The sequence below is a fragment of the Carassius gibelio genome, chromosome B1 (genome assembly GCF_023724105.1).
Source record: "Carassius gibelio isolate Cgi1373 ecotype wild population from Czech Republic chromosome B1, carGib1.2-hapl.c, whole genome shotgun sequence".
Lineage (NCBI taxonomy): Eukaryota > Metazoa > Chordata > Actinopteri > Cypriniformes > Cyprinidae > Carassius > Carassius gibelio.
The window spans coordinates 33,825,503-33,845,826 of record NC_068396.1 but is presented as its reverse complement, the minus strand read 5'-3'; the positions used below and the strand labels follow the sequence as shown (position 1 = coordinate 33,845,826).

At 40.7% G+C, this 20,324-nt stretch overlaps 1 protein-coding gene across 1 annotated transcript; it reads right to left on the bottom strand.

The window, feature by feature from the left end:
* Positions 1–9,309: 9,309 nt before the first annotated feature.
* LOC127949434 (adhesion G protein-coupled receptor E5-like) lies at positions 9,310–19,407 on the bottom strand. The gene is made up of 17 exons (XM_052546730.1): positions 18,869–19,407; positions 17,804–17,869; positions 17,527–17,646; positions 17,294–17,380; positions 16,989–17,117; positions 16,794–16,849; positions 14,730–14,819; positions 14,478–14,631; positions 14,190–14,306; positions 13,901–14,103; positions 13,614–13,784; positions 13,335–13,529; positions 11,892–12,109; positions 11,353–11,511; positions 11,090–11,261; positions 10,108–10,203; positions 9,310–10,022 (listed from the first exon to the last, which is right to left on the bottom strand). Exons 1-17 carry the CDS (start codon positions 18,912–18,914, stop codon positions 9,978–9,980), a joined length of 2,124 nt encoding a protein of 707 aa, XP_052402690.1. The 5' UTR covers positions 18,915–19,407; the 3' UTR covers positions 9,310–9,977.
* Between the last annotated feature and the right edge of the window lie 917 nt (positions 19,408–20,324).

Sequence of the window (20,324 nt, the reverse complement as noted above, 5' to 3'; positions counted from 1 at the left end):
TTAGTCATCATTGTTCTTTGAGCGCGGTTCCAGCGTGCCTGCCTGCTGCTACTATGCCACGATGAGAAGGAACACAACCTAGTCTCGTCAAACTTTATTTATTTCCTTTTCCGTTTGAGAGTTTCGTGTTCTGAGTTAAGTTTTGTAACGTCGAGTCTCCGACACCTGACCTCGGGTGCCCGTTCAACTTCGACCAGCGCACACGACTCTGCACTTTCAGCCAACGCCCAACAACCACGGGCTTCCCAAGACGTCACTTCACTACTGAACTTCCAGCCAATCAGCGACACCAGGATACCCCTTTCAACGGGAGTCCCTTTCACAGGAAACGAAGGCAACGTATCCCCAGATATTTGTTGTGCTGGTGTATCTAATGTAATTTTAGTCACATTGAGGAACTCAATGCGAGGGCTAATTACGTGATTGATGGTTGTTCATGTTTATGCAATTTAACGTATTGCTGTGAACTTGGGATTCCATATTTCCATTCTCTTAAACTCATCTTTCCCTAACTTTCGATCTTCCTGCAACTTGTGTGAATGTGTGTGTGCGTGCGTTTATGTGTTAGATTAGTTTATATGTCTTAGATTTATCTAATAAAGCCTTATTCATATTGAAAAGAGAAGTATCTTGTGTTTTGTGCTTACAAGTTAATGTCTTAAACTGCCGATGTTGTTACTGTGCTAATTAATAGTGTTTTCACTATAGTTTGGATATTAGTATCCAGCGCAGATTTGATGTTAAACGGCTAGTTCACTGAATCGCAGGGCGTCTCCGTGAACAGCCGTGAAACAGTGATTCTGTTCAAATTCCCTTTAAAATCTTAAATGATACCCTTTGAGCTAAATTGACCTGTTTCCCTTACATTTTCTAGTGCTCAAATAAATCATTTATATGATGTCTAAGTTTATGTCTAGTGTTTTATAATTGAAAAAACTATGCAGTGGTATGTTTACTGACTAAATAGTTTGTAGAAGCCTTCAATACTATTGGGGAATATATTTTCTTATATTTGGGGGGTGGGGGTGTAAAAATATCATAAAAATATTTGCAGGAGTCTCATTTTTCATGATATTTTATTCAGATTTGAAGTAGAAACTCATGAGACATGTGGCTTTCAACCCATTACTTTTCTAGATTGCTCCAGGACTCATTTCATGTATTTTTATATCAAATAAAAAAATATTTAAGAGTGGTAAAAAAAAATCAAGGCACTTCAGTGTCTATAACTTTCAATATTTTTGAGCATTATCAAATCTGGTTGATAAAAAGTGAAGCCCAAAGGGTCTTCTTTCTAAAGACACCACAATTATGTTTGTAACACACTGAAGTAGGAAACTATTACAATTATAAGTTAGGTAGAGCACTTTAGGCTGTGAGTCCCATAATGGGGGGTGCTAGCTAACAGGTTAAAAGTGGTTTTCCATTCATCCCCCTTCCTGATGCGAACCAAATTATATGCATTGCGTAAGTCCAGTTTCGTGAAAACTGGACTAACTGGACTGCAACCTCTCGAAAGCTGAAGACATCAACGGCAATGGATAAGAATTCTTTACTCGACGTTTGTCATCTCAGTCTTACCGGGAGGAGGGTCGATGGTGGTGATGAGGGCTTCTCAGAGGAGATCCCACCCGATAGTAGCCTCATACTTACTACCGGGCCTGCTCTTTTACCAGACAGGAGTGGATGAAGTGGCCCGCCCGGCCGCAGTATAGGCAAAGTCCCTGGGATCTCCGCCTCTCTCTCTCCTCCCAGGATTCGCGATTCAGACGCGCGTCCACTCTCAGGGCGAGTTCTATCAGTCTGTTCAGAGTCTCTGGTAAGTCCATGGCATAAATTTCCTTATAAACGCAGTCAGCCAGCCCATGCAGGAACATATCCCACTGCGCTTCCTCGTTCCAACAGCACTCTGCGGACAGGGTGCGGAGCCGAATGGAAAAATCCGCCACCGAGCCTTCTCCCTGTCGCAGTTCGGCGAGTAATCTGGCTACCTCCTTACCCGCCACTGCCCGATCGAAAACTCTCCTAATTTCTTCAGAGAGTGCCTGGAACGAGGTGCAGCAGTTGTGACCGTTCTCCCACACCGCCGTTCCCCAAAGCGCTGCTCTCCCTGACAGCAGGGTTAGTACAAACGCAACCTTCGTCTGTTCGCTCTGAAAAGTACCTGGTTGTAAAGCAAAATGCATGGAACATCTCATGAGGAATGCTCTACAAAATTCAGGCTCACCGGAATATCCCTCTGGTGTGGGTAGGCGTGGCTCTGGTCCTTCTGCTGCAGCAGGCGCTGGTGGTGGGGGAACGGGCGGTGTGGGGAGCGCAGTAGGAGTCCATAGAAGCTGTACCTGTTGGGTGAGCTCGGACACCTGCTTCACGAGTGCTTGCATCGCTCGACCTGTGCCTAAAATGTTTTCTCCCTGTTGGTACATACGCGAGATGCTGTGAGCGATGAAATCCTTGAGCTGAGAAGTGCTTGCTGCATCCATGGTTTGGTCAGATCATTCTGTGATGAAATAACAAGAGGATGCAAGGTGCAAGTAAACAAGGTTTAATAAATGAGAGTCAGAGTAAAGACACAGGTCGGGGACAAACAATCAGGTGGTGGTGAAGCAGGGACGAGATGGCGATCCGGTGGTGGTGTGGTGAAGAGTGTGTAGAAACCCAGGAACCGTGGAACATCCAGACGACACGAGGAACTGACTAAATCCAGATGAAACGAAGAACTGACCAATTCCAGACGGAGAACTGGGCTGATGAGACACGAGAACTGGACGCACACCAAGGAACAACCACAACGATCTGACAACATGAGAGGGAAATTACTGGCATATAAAGGGAGGTGAAATCAACGACAGCTGGACACACTAATTAACACAACGAGTAACCACACCCACACAATTACACTCAAGCAGACACCTCAGTGTGAGACAGCCGATTCATGAACCGTGACATGCTGGTGTTATAGCTGTTATCTTTCTGTAATGATCTGCAGCGCTGAGCTCTCCAGACACGGAGAAACTCCTCATTTGTTCATAACCCCTCCTCTAGCCCCAGCTGGCTCGCTTTGTCCCAAGGTTGGCCACGACGAGGCACGATCAAGCCCCGGAAGTGACAGTGGAAACGCGACTGGTCCTGGCACGCACTAGCACGCCCGCTTTAAGCCTTACAGTGGAAACGCGGTTAGTGAGGATCTCACCTGGTCTACACACACTGACACAGTGCTGAAGAAGGCACATCAGCACCTTTTCTTCTTGAGACGGCTGAGTAAGTTTGGAATGAGCCCCAGCATCCTCAGAACATTCTACACCTGCACTATAGAGAGCATCCTGACCGGCTGCATCACTGCCTGGTTCAGAAACAGCACTGCTGGCAACTGTAAAGCTCTGAAAAGGGTAGTGCGAACTCCTAGCCACATTGTTGGAGGTGAGCTTCCCTCCCTCTACGACATCTACACCAGATGGTGCATAAGGAAAGTCCGGAGGATCATCAGTGAGCCACCCATCCCACAGACTGCTCTCTCTGCTGCCCTCAGGAAGACGTCTCCGCAGCATCCGATCCCACACTAACAGACTGAGGGATAGCTTTTTCAGGCTATCAGACTAATGAAACAGTCAGAACTGATAAACCCTATAGCATACTCCCACAATATGGTATGCCACACACTTCACTTTAACGTTTACAACTCAACACTGGACTATACATACACAATAATCATTTAATACAATAATCTACCTGATATCACTGGATACCATCCGATGCACATCCATGACATTTCTGTAACCAGTTCACATACACTCTGTTGCACATTGACGTATTTTTATGCGTATATATGTTTACATAATGTAGAACGTGTATAGTTCTGTGTATAATGTGTACTGCTAACTGTATGTATGTACATATTGTGTTTAATGTGTAGTGTTAACTGTAAGTTTGTCTAATGGTACACTTTGTGTACTAACCATATGTATGTGCATATTGCATTTTCACTTGTTGAAGTCTGTTGGTTATGTTTTTCATCTGCAATTTCTGGAGAAAGTTCCCAAGAATTTCACTCACCAAGGCACATGTGCTGTGGTGATGTGACAATAAAAGTGACTTGACCTGACTTCCTCTCGTTCAGCCCATTTAGATTTGACCGCTGTACAATCCTCTGAGCTAAATAATGCCAGAGAAACAATGAATGCCTTCACAGAACTGACGTGAACTTACTGAGAAATGTGCGTAACCGATAGACATCTAGAGAAAGATGACTTGTAGCAATTTATTGACACTGGCAGAATCTCACTTGGCTCTCAGTGCGCGAATGGTCTCCAAGCCCCGCCTCCACAAACAGCGCCCCATACTAATTGGAGGACACATCTGTCAGTCATATGTCTGTGTATTGTTCCTCTATAACTTTGTATTCAAGGACACAACTATCAGGATGTAAACAGATAACTTTTTATTCCACTTCTTCTTCGTAATCACTCTGCACTCAAACATCTTCATCTTCACCGTGGCCATAACATCTCCCCTTTTTAGATGAAAGTTAACTGTTTTAACAGAACCTTTAAATAATGCAATACCTTCAACAGTATGGCTACTAGGGCTGTAACGATACACCAAACCCACGATTCGGTTCGTATCACGATTTTTGACCCACGGTACGATACAAACCTCTATATGGGGGGGGGGGGGGTGCTTTGACAAAACAATTCTAAAGATATTCTGAGGAAAATATATGTATATATTATATATATATATATATATAAATATATATATAATATATATTTTTATTAACCCTCTGGAGTCTAAGGGTATTTTTGGGGCCTGGAGAAGTTTTGTCATGCCCTGACATTTGTTTTTTTTTCAGTTTCTTATAAATATCTAAATGGTTAAAGTCTAATTTTAGTGTAATCAGCACAAACTGGGCTATAATAATATGTGAAATGCATGTATGATTGTGTTTTTGAGAAAAAAAATGTTAGTGAAAAACTAAAAATGTTAAAACACTTGAATAAGGCAAAAAACACACATAAAGAACAATGGGTTCCGGGATTTTTGAGAACTGGAGCTTGTAGCCTAGAATTTTTCTTTCTAAATTATGTGAAAATCATCTTGTTTACTCACTTATTGATTCAAATTTTCTAAGACACTTTTTGTTGGTAAAAGTCATATGCAAGTAGGCGTCAACTATCATGAATATCATTGTGATTTACACCTGAGAAGACAAATGCCCGCATAATGAGCTGCATAATGAGCCATTCAGTCAGCTGTCACTGAGAGGGAAGGGTTACAAGAAAGAATGTAACCCTTACATTATTATTACATCATAATAATTATTATTAATATTATTATTATTAATGTTGAAAAGAGCTGAGAATATTTTTCAGGTTTTTTAGGGGGGATGAATTAAAAGAACACCATTTTTGTTACATTTGTTACAGTTACATTTATTTGTTACATTTATATTATTTACATCAAGCTTTTGAATGATATAGTATCGCATATTGTTATTGAAACTTCATAATATTTCACTTAATTATACATTTAGTCAGGAATTATAGTTTGGAAAGTCTAACTAGTAGGCTAAAATGTTTACACGTTATGTGAAAACTATTACAAGTATATAAATAAATATAAAGAGACTTACTCATGTTTATGATCTCTGCTGAATAGGGGACTTCATTCTTTTTTTTCTGAGGAAATCCATTTCTCAAATCCTCAACCACATCACATCTTTTTGGGGTGAATTATGTCTTATTCCTCTCATCGCGAAGCAAACAGTAAAATAAAAAGAACTTGAAGAACAGTCTTGCTGCTTTTTCTTCTGTGTGGGCGTATTCAAGCCGAGCACTTCAGTTTGAATCTGAATAGCGCATTCAGCACGGGGGCCGTGGTCACATTAAATATAAAGAAGGGAGACGTGAAAAACAGACATCGCGTTGTTTTCCTATGGATTACTTTATCACAGAATATTTGTTTTCGGCAGCACTTGTTTAGTTTAAAAGTAGACATGTCAAGCTTTCTATAGATATCTCTCTCATGTCTCTTCGTTGAGTATTCACTGAGTTACAGTTCATTTTAATGACGTGTTTGTACATGACGATCAGCGCAGACAAAGGCTGCAGACAGCACACCTTGTTTGTTATCTTTATTTTATAAGTGAACAAAGTTTTGTTGTTATTATGTCTGTATCCAAAAAAAAGTAGACCCTTTATAGATTCGATTGATGTATTGCTCTTATCTGTACGATTAAAACAGAAAGTGTAATTTAAGTTCCTTTCGGGGTTATCAGGAGAAAATGACTTGTAACGCGTATCCGCGTTAATCGACTCCTTCAAACGTATTTTATAATGTTAACTTCAAATAATATTTATAGTAATTTAAAATTGTGGAAGCATTGGATCTGGACAGGAAGGATAACTCTAGGAGGGGTGTGATTCTGCCTTCTCACATCGCGATACAGGTTCGTGGACCTGCGTATGGCGATTTCGATTTCATATTGCATATCGTTACAGCCCTAATGGCTACTAAGTTATTTCACTCACTTAACTTATGATTTTACGAGTTTCTTCAAATCCTTTTTCAAACTTAAAAACGTTCAAAGAGAAATGAACAGAAGATATTTTACTTCACAGTAGCCCTTTTTGTAGACTTTATCCTAAATTAACTGGAAAATTCAATAAATCAGAACATTACTTTTCTAATGAACATTTCACTTTTCAAACAGAAAGTTACTTTTTTTTTTCTTTGTGGTGTGTATGCATGTGTTTCATGTTCAAAGGTCCAGTCTCTCAGGAGCCTTAGACAGTCTCCCTGACCTAGTCACCATCATATCACCTGATGCTGGAGGCAATGGAACTTCCCTGAGGTGTGAACGGATGCGTCGCAGCCGTCCTCCCTCCGGGGTCTCCACCTCGTATGAGCGTGGTGTCTGTGCCTGACTAACAACAGTCCCTTTTGTGTGTGTGGGTTTGATCCACACATGCTGTTCAGGCTGGAGAGGTGGTAAGGTTTGAGTACGGTGACTCCGATTGAACGTTTGTTGCTGTTGCAATTTCAACACTGTGTCCTTTTCTCTGAACCTCTCAAGATCGGGCCACTGTGGTTGTAACTGCTCTGATGATATGGGGACTGGTGTTCGAATTCTCCCCCCCTTAACAGCAGCTGTGCTGGGGAGCTCCCGTGTGCCAATGGAGTGGCCCTGTAGGCCAGCAGAGCTTTGTGAAAATCTCCCTCTTTCACTAAGAGAGACTTAACTGTTCTAACGGCCCGTTCAGCCTCCCCATTGCTGCGGGGGTAACGGGGGCTGCTTGTCACATGGGCACATGTGCAAACTGAGTGAAATCGTGACAGGAGAATTGTGGACCATTGTCCGTGACGAGCACTTCTGGGCATCCATATCTGGCAAACACAGCTTTAAGTCTGGCAATAGTCTGTTTTGCTGATGTGCTGCCAAGTAGGGAACAAACTTCGATATAGCGAGAGAAGTAGTCTATCACAACTAAATAGTTCCCATTCTGCCATTGGAAGAGATCAGCAGCAACCCTCTGACATGGTCTGTTTGGTAGTTCTGTTGTGAGCAGAGGCTCGACTGGTGTTTGAGCTTCACATCTCTCGACCATTTGCTTTACAGCAGACGTGATACCTGGCCACCAGACTGATTCTCTGGCCATGGCTAGGCATTTGTTGATACCTTGATGTCCCTGGTGCAGTCACTGCAGGATGTCAGTTCTCATGCACTCAGGGATTATGAGTCTCTCTCCTTTCATAAGCAGTCCTCATCCTTCATGCAAAACTGACCTATTGGGCCAGTAGGGCAGCAGCTGCTCATGCACATCTCGTCTGTGTCCCGGCCATCCATTTGCAATGTATCTGCTGAGACGTTTGCAGGTGTTATCTGACGTTTGTGCACTGTTAATCTGTTCCATCTTTGTTGGTGTGGCTGGCAGGCTTTCAACTATGCTGTCCAGGTAAGCTTTGCATTCTATTTCCAGGTCTTGCTCTGCCTCTGTGGCTGCATTCTATTCTAAGCTTTGCTCCCCATGTCCACCTGTTCTCCGTCTTCAACAGGTCACGATTGGGCTTTGTCAGATCTGGCAGTCGTTGCGAAAATTTGCCTACAAAGTTCACCATGCCCATGAAACGGTGTACATCCGCCACATCCTTTGGCTCTGGCATCTCCAGGATTGCCTTTATTTTTCCTGGATGAGCTCTGATGCCCTGAGAATTTATGACATGACCCAGGAAACGGATCTCTGTCAGGGCAAACTGGCATTTCTCATTTAGAGTGAGCCCAGCCTCTCTGAATTTCTGTAGCACCATGTGCAGTCTGTCGTCGTGCTCTGCCCGGTCTTTCCCTATGACCAGGACATCATCAGCGTGACATAGGACTCAACACCATCAATCAGTTGAGAAATCCTCTTTTGAAAATGTTCGGGTGCCGATGACATACCAAAAGGTAACCTTTTGAAGTAAAAGCGCCCCTCTGGTGTGATGAACGTAGTTAACAGCATGGAGTCTTTGTGGAGTGGGACCTGCCAGAAGCCTGATGTTGCATCAAGCTTTGTGAAGACTCTGGCTCCTTCCAGCTTGGCCAGTGTCTCATCCACTGCCGGTAAGATGTGTCTCTCTCTGATGACGCTCTATCTTTATAAGACGGGTTAAATCCACGCAAATATGAATTTTCCCAGACGTTTTCACTATGGGGACCATGCCCGCACACCATTTAGTCGGTTCTTTAACCGGAGCTATGACCCCCATCTTCTCCATACGCTTTAGTTCCTCTTTGACTTTGGCCCGGAGAGGAATGGCCACACGCAGCAGGGCCGAGAGGGCATGGGGTGCCGCGTTGTCTCTCAGCTTAATTTTATACTCCCCTTTAAGGATACCCAGCCCTTTAAATACCTCGGGGTAAGTGGAGGGAAAGTGTTTTTCTGCATCGTCAATGCTATTGAGCTGAGGGATCATCTGTAGTCTGCGGATAGCTGGGAGACCCAATAAGGGTATGGTCAGGTCCTTGACGATGAACACCTCCTCAATCTTTCTGTCCCCTCTCTGAATGACCGCATGCACTATCCCTTTTACGTCCAGAGGTTGGTTGGCAGGGCCCAGCAGGGGTCTGCACGCTGCTGAGTGTCTGCCATATCTATCCTGTTTGAATTCTGTTTCTGGGATAGCCGTCACAGACGCACCTGTGATACTTTAAAGCGTAACGGGCTGCCATTTATGGTGAGTATTTCAGTCCATGTGGATGACTGTAGATAGCCAACCACACCCAGATAAGCCGCCTCATCCACTTCAATTGAATCCATCTTTTGCTCCATCACAGAGAGAGCAAATACAGTGTATAAATATCAATCTTCAAATTAATTAAGAATGATAAAAAGTTTTTAGTTATATTAATATATAACATGACAATTATTCATTTATATGGCCATTCATTCCTCTTTCACTCATTAAAATGAATTAATTTTAGTTTGCATGTAGAAAATTGCATATAAAAAGAAATCTTTACCAATGTAATGAAATATAAACATACATATCACTTTTGGTTGCAACAGTCATTGCATTTCTGTATAATGGAGGCAGAAACAAGAGAAAAAACTCATGTTAGAAATCCTCATGAGCTAAAATATAAAGATGTTTTGACATCGCTTCTAAAGAATGACTTCATTAACTGGTATAATAAAAATAATAAAACGATGCTCTCCCTCAACACAATGCAACAGTTATCATTATAAAACAACAGTCTGCAGAGGTCATCCTTCTCTGCTGGCCTTAACACTGTCAGAATCACTCAACTTGTTTTAATATATTTTTTCCTTTATATATCTCCGTCTCCAGTAACAGATGATGCATATCCCGTGTGTTGAACAAGCATCAGCAGTATTCATCAGATGATGTCTGTGAAAGTGTACTGTTGAATTAAAGCTTGTGAAAAGACTTCATTTGACACAGAAAGTCTCTATGTGTCTTTTCAGCCCATGACAAGTGCTTTACATCTGTGACTCTGCTGTGCTTCCGTCGTTCTGCAGAGGTTTCTGTAAAAGTCAAAGGAAGAATGAAGTAACTGAACCCACAAATGCTGCTTTAATGTCCAAAACACTAAAACACAGACTAATGTACCTGACTGCTGTTGGTCTGGCTGGTACTGGTTCTGTGTTTGGGTTTCTCCTTGTGTGGACACATTCGGACAAACAGATTGTAATACTCCGTCCTGACCTGAAGGGGGCAACAGGCAAAATAAATGATATTTGACTTAAGGAGCACTAAATTTCTGTCTCTTCTTAAGCCAGAAAATAGCATATTATGTTTGAGATATTTACAGAAATTACAGTTTCTGGCCAACTCCAGTTGCATGCATTCAGAATAGTGGTCGAGGACGTGGATTTAGATGACTGATGCTAATACCAATATCTTAGAAAGCAGGGTGGCTGGTGGCCGATATAAAGCTGATATATATGATATTACATAATTTAATTTTAAAAACATGTATAACAATTGCCACAATGACATTTAGATTTTACATTTTTAGTACATTAGAAATAATTAATTGTAAAATTAATCAATATGATCAAATGGAATCATATTTTTCCAAATAAACACCAGTCGACACAAATTTACACTGTGAATAGGACATGAATATGAATATAGCTGGATATATAGCACAGTATAGTTTGAAATAAAGGATTTAAGAAGCTGATTTTAAGAAAGCTGCTTCTGGTACTTATCAGCCAGAAAAAAACTTTTCAGTTAATACCAATAATCTTTTTTGTTTGTTTGTTTGTTTTGTCAACCACTACTTCTGAACACTTTATATATATGGGACAAATTGCATGAGATCATTCTGTGAATCCTTTTGCAGCATTTATTTGAATCTTGAAGACTGTGACTACGTTGCCACAAGTATTCTTAAAAAAAAATCTCCCTGATGGCAAATGAACACCAGAGCAACATAAACTGATTTCATTTTCATTTTTGGGGGTTTAACTGTCACTTCAAAGCACAGAAATCCTGCAAGATGTTACTGAAAGTCTAAAACAAGCCACTGCTACCTAATGTTTCAAACTTAATGGTTTTTCTGTTGTTATGTTGCATGTGTAAGTACCTGTTTGGACAGCAGGCAGTGCATGATGAAGATGAGCGCCCCCTGGAGAGTGTTGAGGATTATGAAGAGGTACAACATGACTTCAGTCCCTTCCTCCTTGAAGAGGAAGAAGCCAAAGACCCACGTTCCTCCGAGAACACACAACTGAGCCACAGCGGTCAACGTGAAACTCCTACACACCAAATACACTTCATCAAAACCACTGACAGATGTAAAATCAAGAATGACTGAATCTGTTTCGAGATCAATACAAGATCGCACACCTGATCTGGTTGAGTTTAGAGAGGTCTGGGTTGAGACTGGAGAACTTTTTAGCCAGTTTCCACACAGTGATGATGAAGACAAAACCATTGAGGATCACAATGATGCAGACGGGTGCGAAAAAACTCAAGATGAAGTAGCGATCAAGAGAGAGCCAACAGCTGGAACATGTTAGAATGATAAATTAATCACAAGTTCATCCCTCTTTCCCTTTCATAATTCCTTTGAAAACGTATTTCTTATTCAGACAAGACTCTGGGGACATTTTTCTACAGGCTTTAGTTTATATATCACAGATATGTACCCTAATTTAAATCACGTGTTTGCACCTAAGATGAGACGTCAATACTTCTGGTACATTTCTGAATATCAGTATTCATAACTGTCAAAACTTTAAGAAGTACTCTAGCATATAGAGCTTTATAGTTGAGTCTTTATTATATACTCTATATTTTATACAGCGAGCTGTGTGCATGATTATTAGCCAATTTACTGATCATATATTTTTTCTAAGCGTATTTTACCAATTCCAGAAACTCACTGTCTACTGGTCCCATATCCTGCTGGGAAGGCGATGGCAGAGATGGTGACGATGACGAGAGGGACTCCGTATCCGACCAAATACATGTAGAGGTGTTTTAATGTGGTGTGAAACACCAGCACAACCATCCGGTAGAGCTGAACCCCCTCCAGCAGCATCCAGCAGAACGCAGACAAGAAGAAGAAATGAAGCAGACCGGCCACAATCCCACACGCTACCTGAGAGAGAAACACACATCAGGTCATCCTCAGGATTGCTTGCATTTTCTTTTTTGACTTCTTTCATTCTTTAAGGTAATGTCGAAACTAGTTAATCAAATCAGGTTCAAGTGTGCCAAATATTAGATACCCCCAACTATAAGCAAGCCACAAGGTGACACTGGCAAGGAACACAAACTCCATCAGTGACAGAAATGGAGAAACAAACTTTAGGAGAATCCAAGCTCAGTCGAGAGACAGTCCTCCACTGGCCAGGCTTCAATACAAGTGAGATTGTGGATTGATTTCTTTCAGAAAACTCATACAGTTCCTTGTCCTTGACGAGTAGGATACATCAGGATGCTTCTTTGCTGATGATTTGTGCCTATGACTGTATTGTTAACAAGGTCTATGCAGTGGATTTGCTTAAAACCTTTCACTGTCCAGTAATGGACAAGGAAGCCTACTGTGAATCTTCTGTGCTCCCTGTAATGACCATGAAGGCATTATTTGAACTCTGTGTCTCCTGTCACGGCCACTAAAGCTGTCCCTGGACTCTCTGAACTCCCTGCTCCAGCATGGGCTTCTGCTCCACTAGTCCCACTGAGGAAACTAGATCCACCCCTTTTTCCACATTTGTTCTCTGCTCCATCATGGTCTCCAACTCCACTGTGGTGATTTCCTGCTCAATCTTGATGGGCTTAATTTGCATCTGGTCTGCCCTAGAAATCTCCTGCTCCATTTGCTCTGTTCTGGTGGTCTTCTTTCCCATATGTTACACCCTGATGTTCTCTTCCTCTATTCATGTGGTCTCCTGCTCCATCTGCTCTACCCTCCTTTGTGGTCTTTGACTCCGCTCTGGCCACCTGCCTTGTTGGCTCCACACTAATTACCTGCATTGCTGGCTTCATATTGGTGCCCTGCACTGCCTTGTTTCCTTCCCCACTTCCACCTCACTGAAGTGGCCTGTCTTCCCTCCCCTGATCCACCTCCACTCTACCACCCATACACATACAAAATTATGTTTTATAAAAACAAAGATTAGTGAAATATGTTTTACAAGGAAATATTACTTCAGTCTGTCTACTTCAAAATGTACTTTTTGTGAAAATTACTAGCAATTTATGAATGAGAAATGCTTTATCACCACGTTTTTCATTGTAAAGGTCATCTTTCTTGGTATTCAATGAGCCATCTTTTGATATTGTCAGAATAATGTCTAAACACTTTTCTTATTCAAACACACCTGATTGTGAGTCATGGAGATCCCACAGAGGAAGACGAGGTCTGCGATGAAGAGACAGATGCTCAGATGGAGATGAATGCTGGTTCGGGTTCCTTGGATGGAGCGGCAGAACAGGAATGTCAGGATACAGAGAAACAAACAGACCAGAGACAGAACTAAACCCACACGCGTGATCAACACCAAATCAAATGCGTCCTGGAGGAGAGGAAGTAAAAATAATGTCATTTAAATTAATCTAAAATCCAAATGAAAAATGTGAAATCTCAGGTTTGCATGTACCTGGACAGGATAGAGAGCCATGAGCACAGCGAAACTACTGAAATGAGACCAGTAACACACTGTATGAGTGCTGTTAGACCACGACCTCTCACAGCCCTCCTCAGACCACGCCCCCTCAGCCTCATCCCAGTACACACAGGAGTAAGCCACGCCCTCAGACTCCGCCCTCTCCTAATGAAGAAGATTGATTGACAGTTCAGAAAACAGATTGATTTTCTGTAAATGAAATGTGTGTGTCTCCAGTGAGATCTTGTGCTGGTCATTAGCTGATCTGTCAGTATCTTCACCTCCACGTGTCTAAAGACGAGCGTCACCGACTCTGATAGCTGCTTGGTTTCTGCATTACTGACGACGGCCGTCACCACTTTAGAGTTGAGTTGATAAGTGACACTTCTCTCTTTATCATCTGATCTCTTATTGCTCATCTTGTGGAGCAGATCACTAGATGAGTTCAGATCTTTATAACTGACCAGAGCCGCGAACGCAAAACCTGTAAACAAGAGAACATTCACATTTCGTGAACATACTGATGGTTTCGTTGGTACCATCATATATGTGCACTGGTTTTAGTTGTACCTGGATATGATTTGCCTACAACAGCTTCCCAGCTGGTGCTGAAGAGGGCGGAGTCTGTGCTCAGAGTGACACGCCCACTGGGCGGAGTCTGACCCTGCATGACTGCAACCTCAGCAACTGTCAATCACATGGACATTCAATTCAATTCAATTCAAGTTTATTTGTATAGAGCTTTTTACAATACAAATCGTTACAAAGCAATCCCTCTGAATAATAAATATGCCTTATTTTCAGTATTCAGTAACACAGCCTGACTGTGTCTGAACTGTAATGCATGTGGTTTCTCACAGGTGTTGTGCGTCTCCATCCTGGTCACAGGCTCTTTCAGCTGAGGTCCAATCAGACGCATGCTGTTCTCCACCGTGTCCAGAAACTGATTCAGCGTCTCACTATCAGCAATGTTTCCTTCAGACAGCAGCTCATTGGTGGAATTGCACACATTCTTTGGAATAAATCAGAGACGTTCATTCATCAATGGGCGAGTACATTATCACAAACTACAATCTGAATAAATACTATATCGTACAATGTGTGTTTCACCTCCAGTAATTTCTCTCCAGTGGAATGTTCTCTGCGTGGATCATTCAGAGACTCACAGCTGTTCTTCAACAGTGACATCAAATACTTTAACTAGAATAAAATACATGGAAGTCTACAGGTGCTTCTCAATAAATAAGAATGTCAATGAAAAGTTCATTTATTTCAGTAATTCAGCTCAAATTGTGAAACTCATGTATTAAATAAATTAAATGCACACAGACTGAAGTAGTTAAAGTTTTTGGTTCTTTTAATTGTGATGATTTTGGCTCAGGTTTAACAAAAACCCACCAATTCACATCTCAACAAATTAGAATATGATGACATGCCAATCCGCTAATCAACTCAAAACACCTGCAAAGGTTTCCTGAGCCTTCAGAGTGGTCTCTGACAATCATTGACACCCTTCACAAGGAGGGTAAGTCACAAAAATTAATTGCCAATAAGCTGACTGTTCACAGAGTGCTGTATCCAAGCATGTTAACAGAAAGTTGAGTGCAACGAAAAAGTGTGGAAGAAAAAGATGCACAACCAACCGAGAGAACCGCAGCCTTATGAGGATTGTCAAGCAAACTGGATTCAAGAATTTGAGTGAACTTCACAAGCAATGGACTGAGGCTGGGGTCGAGGCATCAAGAGCCGACACACACAGACGTGTCTAGGAATTTGTCTACAGTTGTCATATTCCTCTTGTTAAGTCACTCCTGAACTACAGACAACTTCAGAGGCGTCTTACCTGGGCTAAGGAGAAGAAGAACTGGATTGTTGCCATTGGTCCAAAGTCCTCTTTTCAGATGAGAGCAAAATTTCATTTGGAAACCAAGGTCCTAGAGTCTGGAGGAAGGGTGGAGAAGCTCATAGTCCAAGTTTCTTGATGTCAAGTGTTAAGTTTCCACAGTCTGTGATGATTTGGGGTGTCATGTCATCTGCTGGTGTTAGTCCAATGTGTTTCTTGAAAACCAAAGTCACTGCACCCATTTACAAAGAAATCTTGGAGCACTTCATGCTTCCTTCTGCTGACCAGCTTTCTGAAGATGCTGATGTCGTTTTCCAGCAGGATTTGGCACCTGCCCACACTGCCAAAAGCACCAGAAGTTGGTTAAATGACCATGGTGTTGGTGATCTTGACTGGCCAGCAAACTCATTAGACCTGAACCCCAGAGAGAATCTATGGGCTATTGTCAAGAGGAAGATGAGAAACAAGAGACCAAACAATGAAGATGAGCTGAAGGCCACTGTCAAAGAAACTTGGGCTTCCAGACCACCTCAGCAGAGCCACAAACTGATCACCTCCATGCCACACTGAACTGAGGCAGTAATTAAAGCAAAAGGAGCCCCTACCAAGTATTGAGTACATGTACAGTAAATGAACATACTTTCCAGAAGGCCAACAATTTTACAAAATGTTTTTTTTTGTTGTTTTTTTTTTTTTGGGGGGGGGGGGGGTTATGAAGTATTCTAATGGGTGGGATTTTGTTAAATTTGAGCCAAAATCATCACAATTAAAAGAACCAAAGACTTAAACTACTTCTGTCTGTGTGCATTTAATTTGTTTAATACACAAGTTTTATAATTTGAGTTGAATTACTGAAATAAATGAACTTTTCCTCGACATCCTAATTTATTGAGAAGCACCTGTACAGGCATATTTACACGACTGAATGAGGCTGCTCTGTGCCTGTTTAAATTTGAAAACAGTGATTTGCAACGCTTATGCAACATTAAAATAACATCCTCTTAATCTTTACTCACAATGGAGCACTTGTATAATGTTAACATTCAGCAAATATCAATAACACAATCACAAATAATGTTTTTTCTAACAGCATATTCTATCAACATTTTATGAGAACAGACATAATGTACAAATAACATCTGAGAATGTTGCTCACAGAGTGTTTTGTCTTTACAATAAGATGAGAATGCATATCAGATATTAACAATTAAAGAGCATTAAATGTTTGTTATTTTAAGAATTTTTTATCATGACATAACTAAAAAAAAAATGTGGAGATGTCCCCTGGGCATACTACTACTACTAATCAAAGGCAGAAGACCACATGCTACCTTCTCTGGTGTGTGGTCTGCATCAGACTCAGGTTTAAACTGATCACAGTCCATTTCTGTGCACAACAGCAAGAAAGAGCAACATAAGCAAACAGACAATACTGATGAACTTCCATACAATTCTCATTTGCAAAAATCTATCAGTGCATTTAAAATGATGCAAATAATAGTTTGCCCTACTGTTGTAATTCTCACCGAAGCATTTAGTCTGGTTGTTGCCATAATTACTGTAACCCTGGTGACATTTGCAGCTGTAGCTGCCTGGATGATTGAAACAGTCTGCATTTCTGCCACAAACATTTGGATCCAAACACTCATTGATGTCTGAGAGAGAGAGAAAATGGGAAAACAGTCTCTGTTAATGTGTAATTGCACATAATTAGACACACATTGCATATACAGCTGATCTGATCTGATCAGCATCATACAGTCCAAATTGCATTGTAGTTTTTGTTAAACATATGTCAAATTACACTGATAGGCCAGAAAAACAAAGCTACCTTCACATTCTGCTTCAGAGCCAGTCGTTATCTGAAAATCCATATCACCAGATCCAGAAAATTCGTCCTCGGGACACTTGTTTTTATCTGACCGGAGGGAAAGACAGCATATGGCATGAATTATTGTTTTATTAGAAATTATCTAATTATAAATTAAGCCAGATTGTGTAATGCAATATTATCAAATGCTTTTACATTGTTTTGTAATTCCCTTTGAATTAAATGCCTTGTACCTTCACACGGGAAGATCTCTTTGAATCCTACATCACAGATGCAGGAGTAACTTCCCCATGCATTTACACACTGAGTATTATCACCACACACACTCGGAAAAATCCCACACTCATCCACATCTGTGTGAGAGATGGACACATGCCGGGAATCAGGAAGGAAACCTGCATTTTAATGTAGTAAGACTAGAACTACAGGTCTAGAATTCCCTCTTTTAGAGCACAAAAGGACAGACTTTCACTTTTGCACTGTTCAGTTAAACCACAAGCTCATAATTACCAACACATGTGTTTTTAGCACGTTTAAATCCAACGCCACAACCACTGCATGTCGGCAGAAAGAGACCTGGGAAGAGTAGGAAAAAACAGAGATAAACTGAAATCATAGCAAAAAAGTTCAAAGCATCTAGCATGCAAGCCACACAATGGAAATTGGGTCATAATGAAACTGAAACTCTGTAAGGTAAACAACTTCACTTTATAAATGTGGCTTTATCATTTATTTTCACATATATATAAAATATTAGAAATGTATTTGTTTGATTTGAACTAAGCGTTTACACCACAAATAAGGCAGGAAAACACAAATATGGAAATATTATTTGTAGCAGTGACATTACAACACACACACACACACACACACACACACTAAAAATATATTTATCTATTCAGCAACTTACATACAATATTTAACTGGGAGAGCATTTGAAGCAGGTTCTGTGAGTAAAATATTTAAAGTGTTACACATTTATTCTTCCAGAGTGAACTTTATTACACTCCGAATTTTTGGCTTGTATTTCAAAAGTGGCTTCATTCCAGACATATGTCATTATTAGACTGTGATCTTAAAGTGTGAGTATTGCTGGAGGATAAATACCTTGAATTTTTGCTAATAGCATGATTGTATTTAAGGTTTAAGCTCCATTTAACGGATGGCAATATGAAGCGACAGTATTTGCAAAAACCTCTTCTTTCATAACATGACAGACATACTTGTGGGTTTCTTTTGTTCTAGTGGTTTTATGTATTAATGGCATATACATATAAGTTATATATGAGTGTGAAGAAAATAACTACATATATATAGATATCACACATTTAACAATCATTTTCTAATCATTAACAGTCCTGTACTGGTTGTTGGTTCAAAACAAAGAGGCATTGTTCATGTTTCAGACTTTTAACAGCTGGTCGAGCTTCATAAGCAGTCTTTGTTACTCAGAAAAGAAACGCAGTTAGTTTCTAACTGTCTCTGAAACATAGGCTATATTTGATCTGAACATCTGCACATCTTCAGTACTTCACAAATGTATTCACCACACAAGTCGAAGTCAAATCTACTCACCCACAAGAAGTGCCCACTTCAGCTCCATGTTAGAAACCATAAACATCTGCTGTCTAAGTCAAATACAGTTAATGCTTTTTGCAGGTTTAAGAGATATTAAATTCCTAAAGAACATCTGTCTGCAGCTGTAACTTCGCGTCTCAAACTCTTCAGCTCTTCGTCTGGTATCTTTAGCGGTCTTGATATTCCTCCTGCTGGAAAAAATATATTTCAAAGAAAGAAAGAAAAAAAACTTGGCTACTCATTTTCTTTACAGCAGTGGGCGTGTCTACGGTCAATTCGAGAAAAGATAGACGAGGGTAGACTTATGCCACATTTCCACTGAAATTACCCAGAACATTTGTACCAAGAACTTTTTTCCCTATTAACTATTTTCCCCCCTAGACCTAATGCTTTCTGTTTTTCCACCGCGGTCTAAAGTACGGGGTTAGATTTGGCAAATAGTCTGGTGACGTAGGTCTGTGTGTGTTTCTCAATACAAAGTGCGCTGATTTTGGACGTGCATCCTCCTCGGTAGTTCAGACGCATTAGTCTCGGGAGTGTGATTTCCGCGACGACGCGAATCCGGTAATTCTGCAAACAGCAGCGTGCTTGATGACACCAGTCAGCTGACTATGGCTACTGCAATTTTCCTCACTGTATATTTACAATAAAACAAAATAGGATATTAAATTCCACTGCTTACTTTCATTTTTCATTGAAGATAATAGCCGCAGAAATGATCAATCAAAATGATTTTTAGCACTGTATAATTGATATATGCTTATGTTTTATTTATTTATTTTCATTTTTATTCAAAACAATTCCAAACATGCTTAATATATCAGTAAATATCTCGATTCTCAAATATGTGTAAGTGAACGCGTTTTGCACCTTTATAGATTGTTATTTGATCAATAAATGGTGATGGGCAAAGTAGTGTAATCTGTTAACTACACATAAAAACCCGACTTTTTATTTAAGTGCCTTTTCATGCCATAAAATATTTTTAATACGACTGAATTTGCATTTAATGTAAATTTTTATAACAATATTGTAAGTAACTTATTTTAAAACTTTCATTTTACAGAGAGTAAAGAACGTTATCAAAGAACATTTTCATTCAGTCTAGCCAGAGTTCAGGCACTCTCAAAAACTCCCATTCAAATCACTGAAACACTTCACATTATGAAACGAATATCTTACTTACATTCGTACGCACATCTGCACTTTTTGTTGTTTCTGATGAGAGAATTCGCTAAATAATTCTGTCAGCGAGCAAGAGAACAAAACACCGCGTTTCAGTGATGACTCTTCTCCACGTCTCTGATTGGCCATTGCATTCATGAGCGCAACAGAATCGTTTCTGATTGGTTATCATGAAGCGTTGCACGAACGCGTGTGTCTCTGTCTCTGTCTCAGCGCCAGCCAGCGAACACAGCTTTAAATTTCGCATCTGATGCACACCGAGTACCGA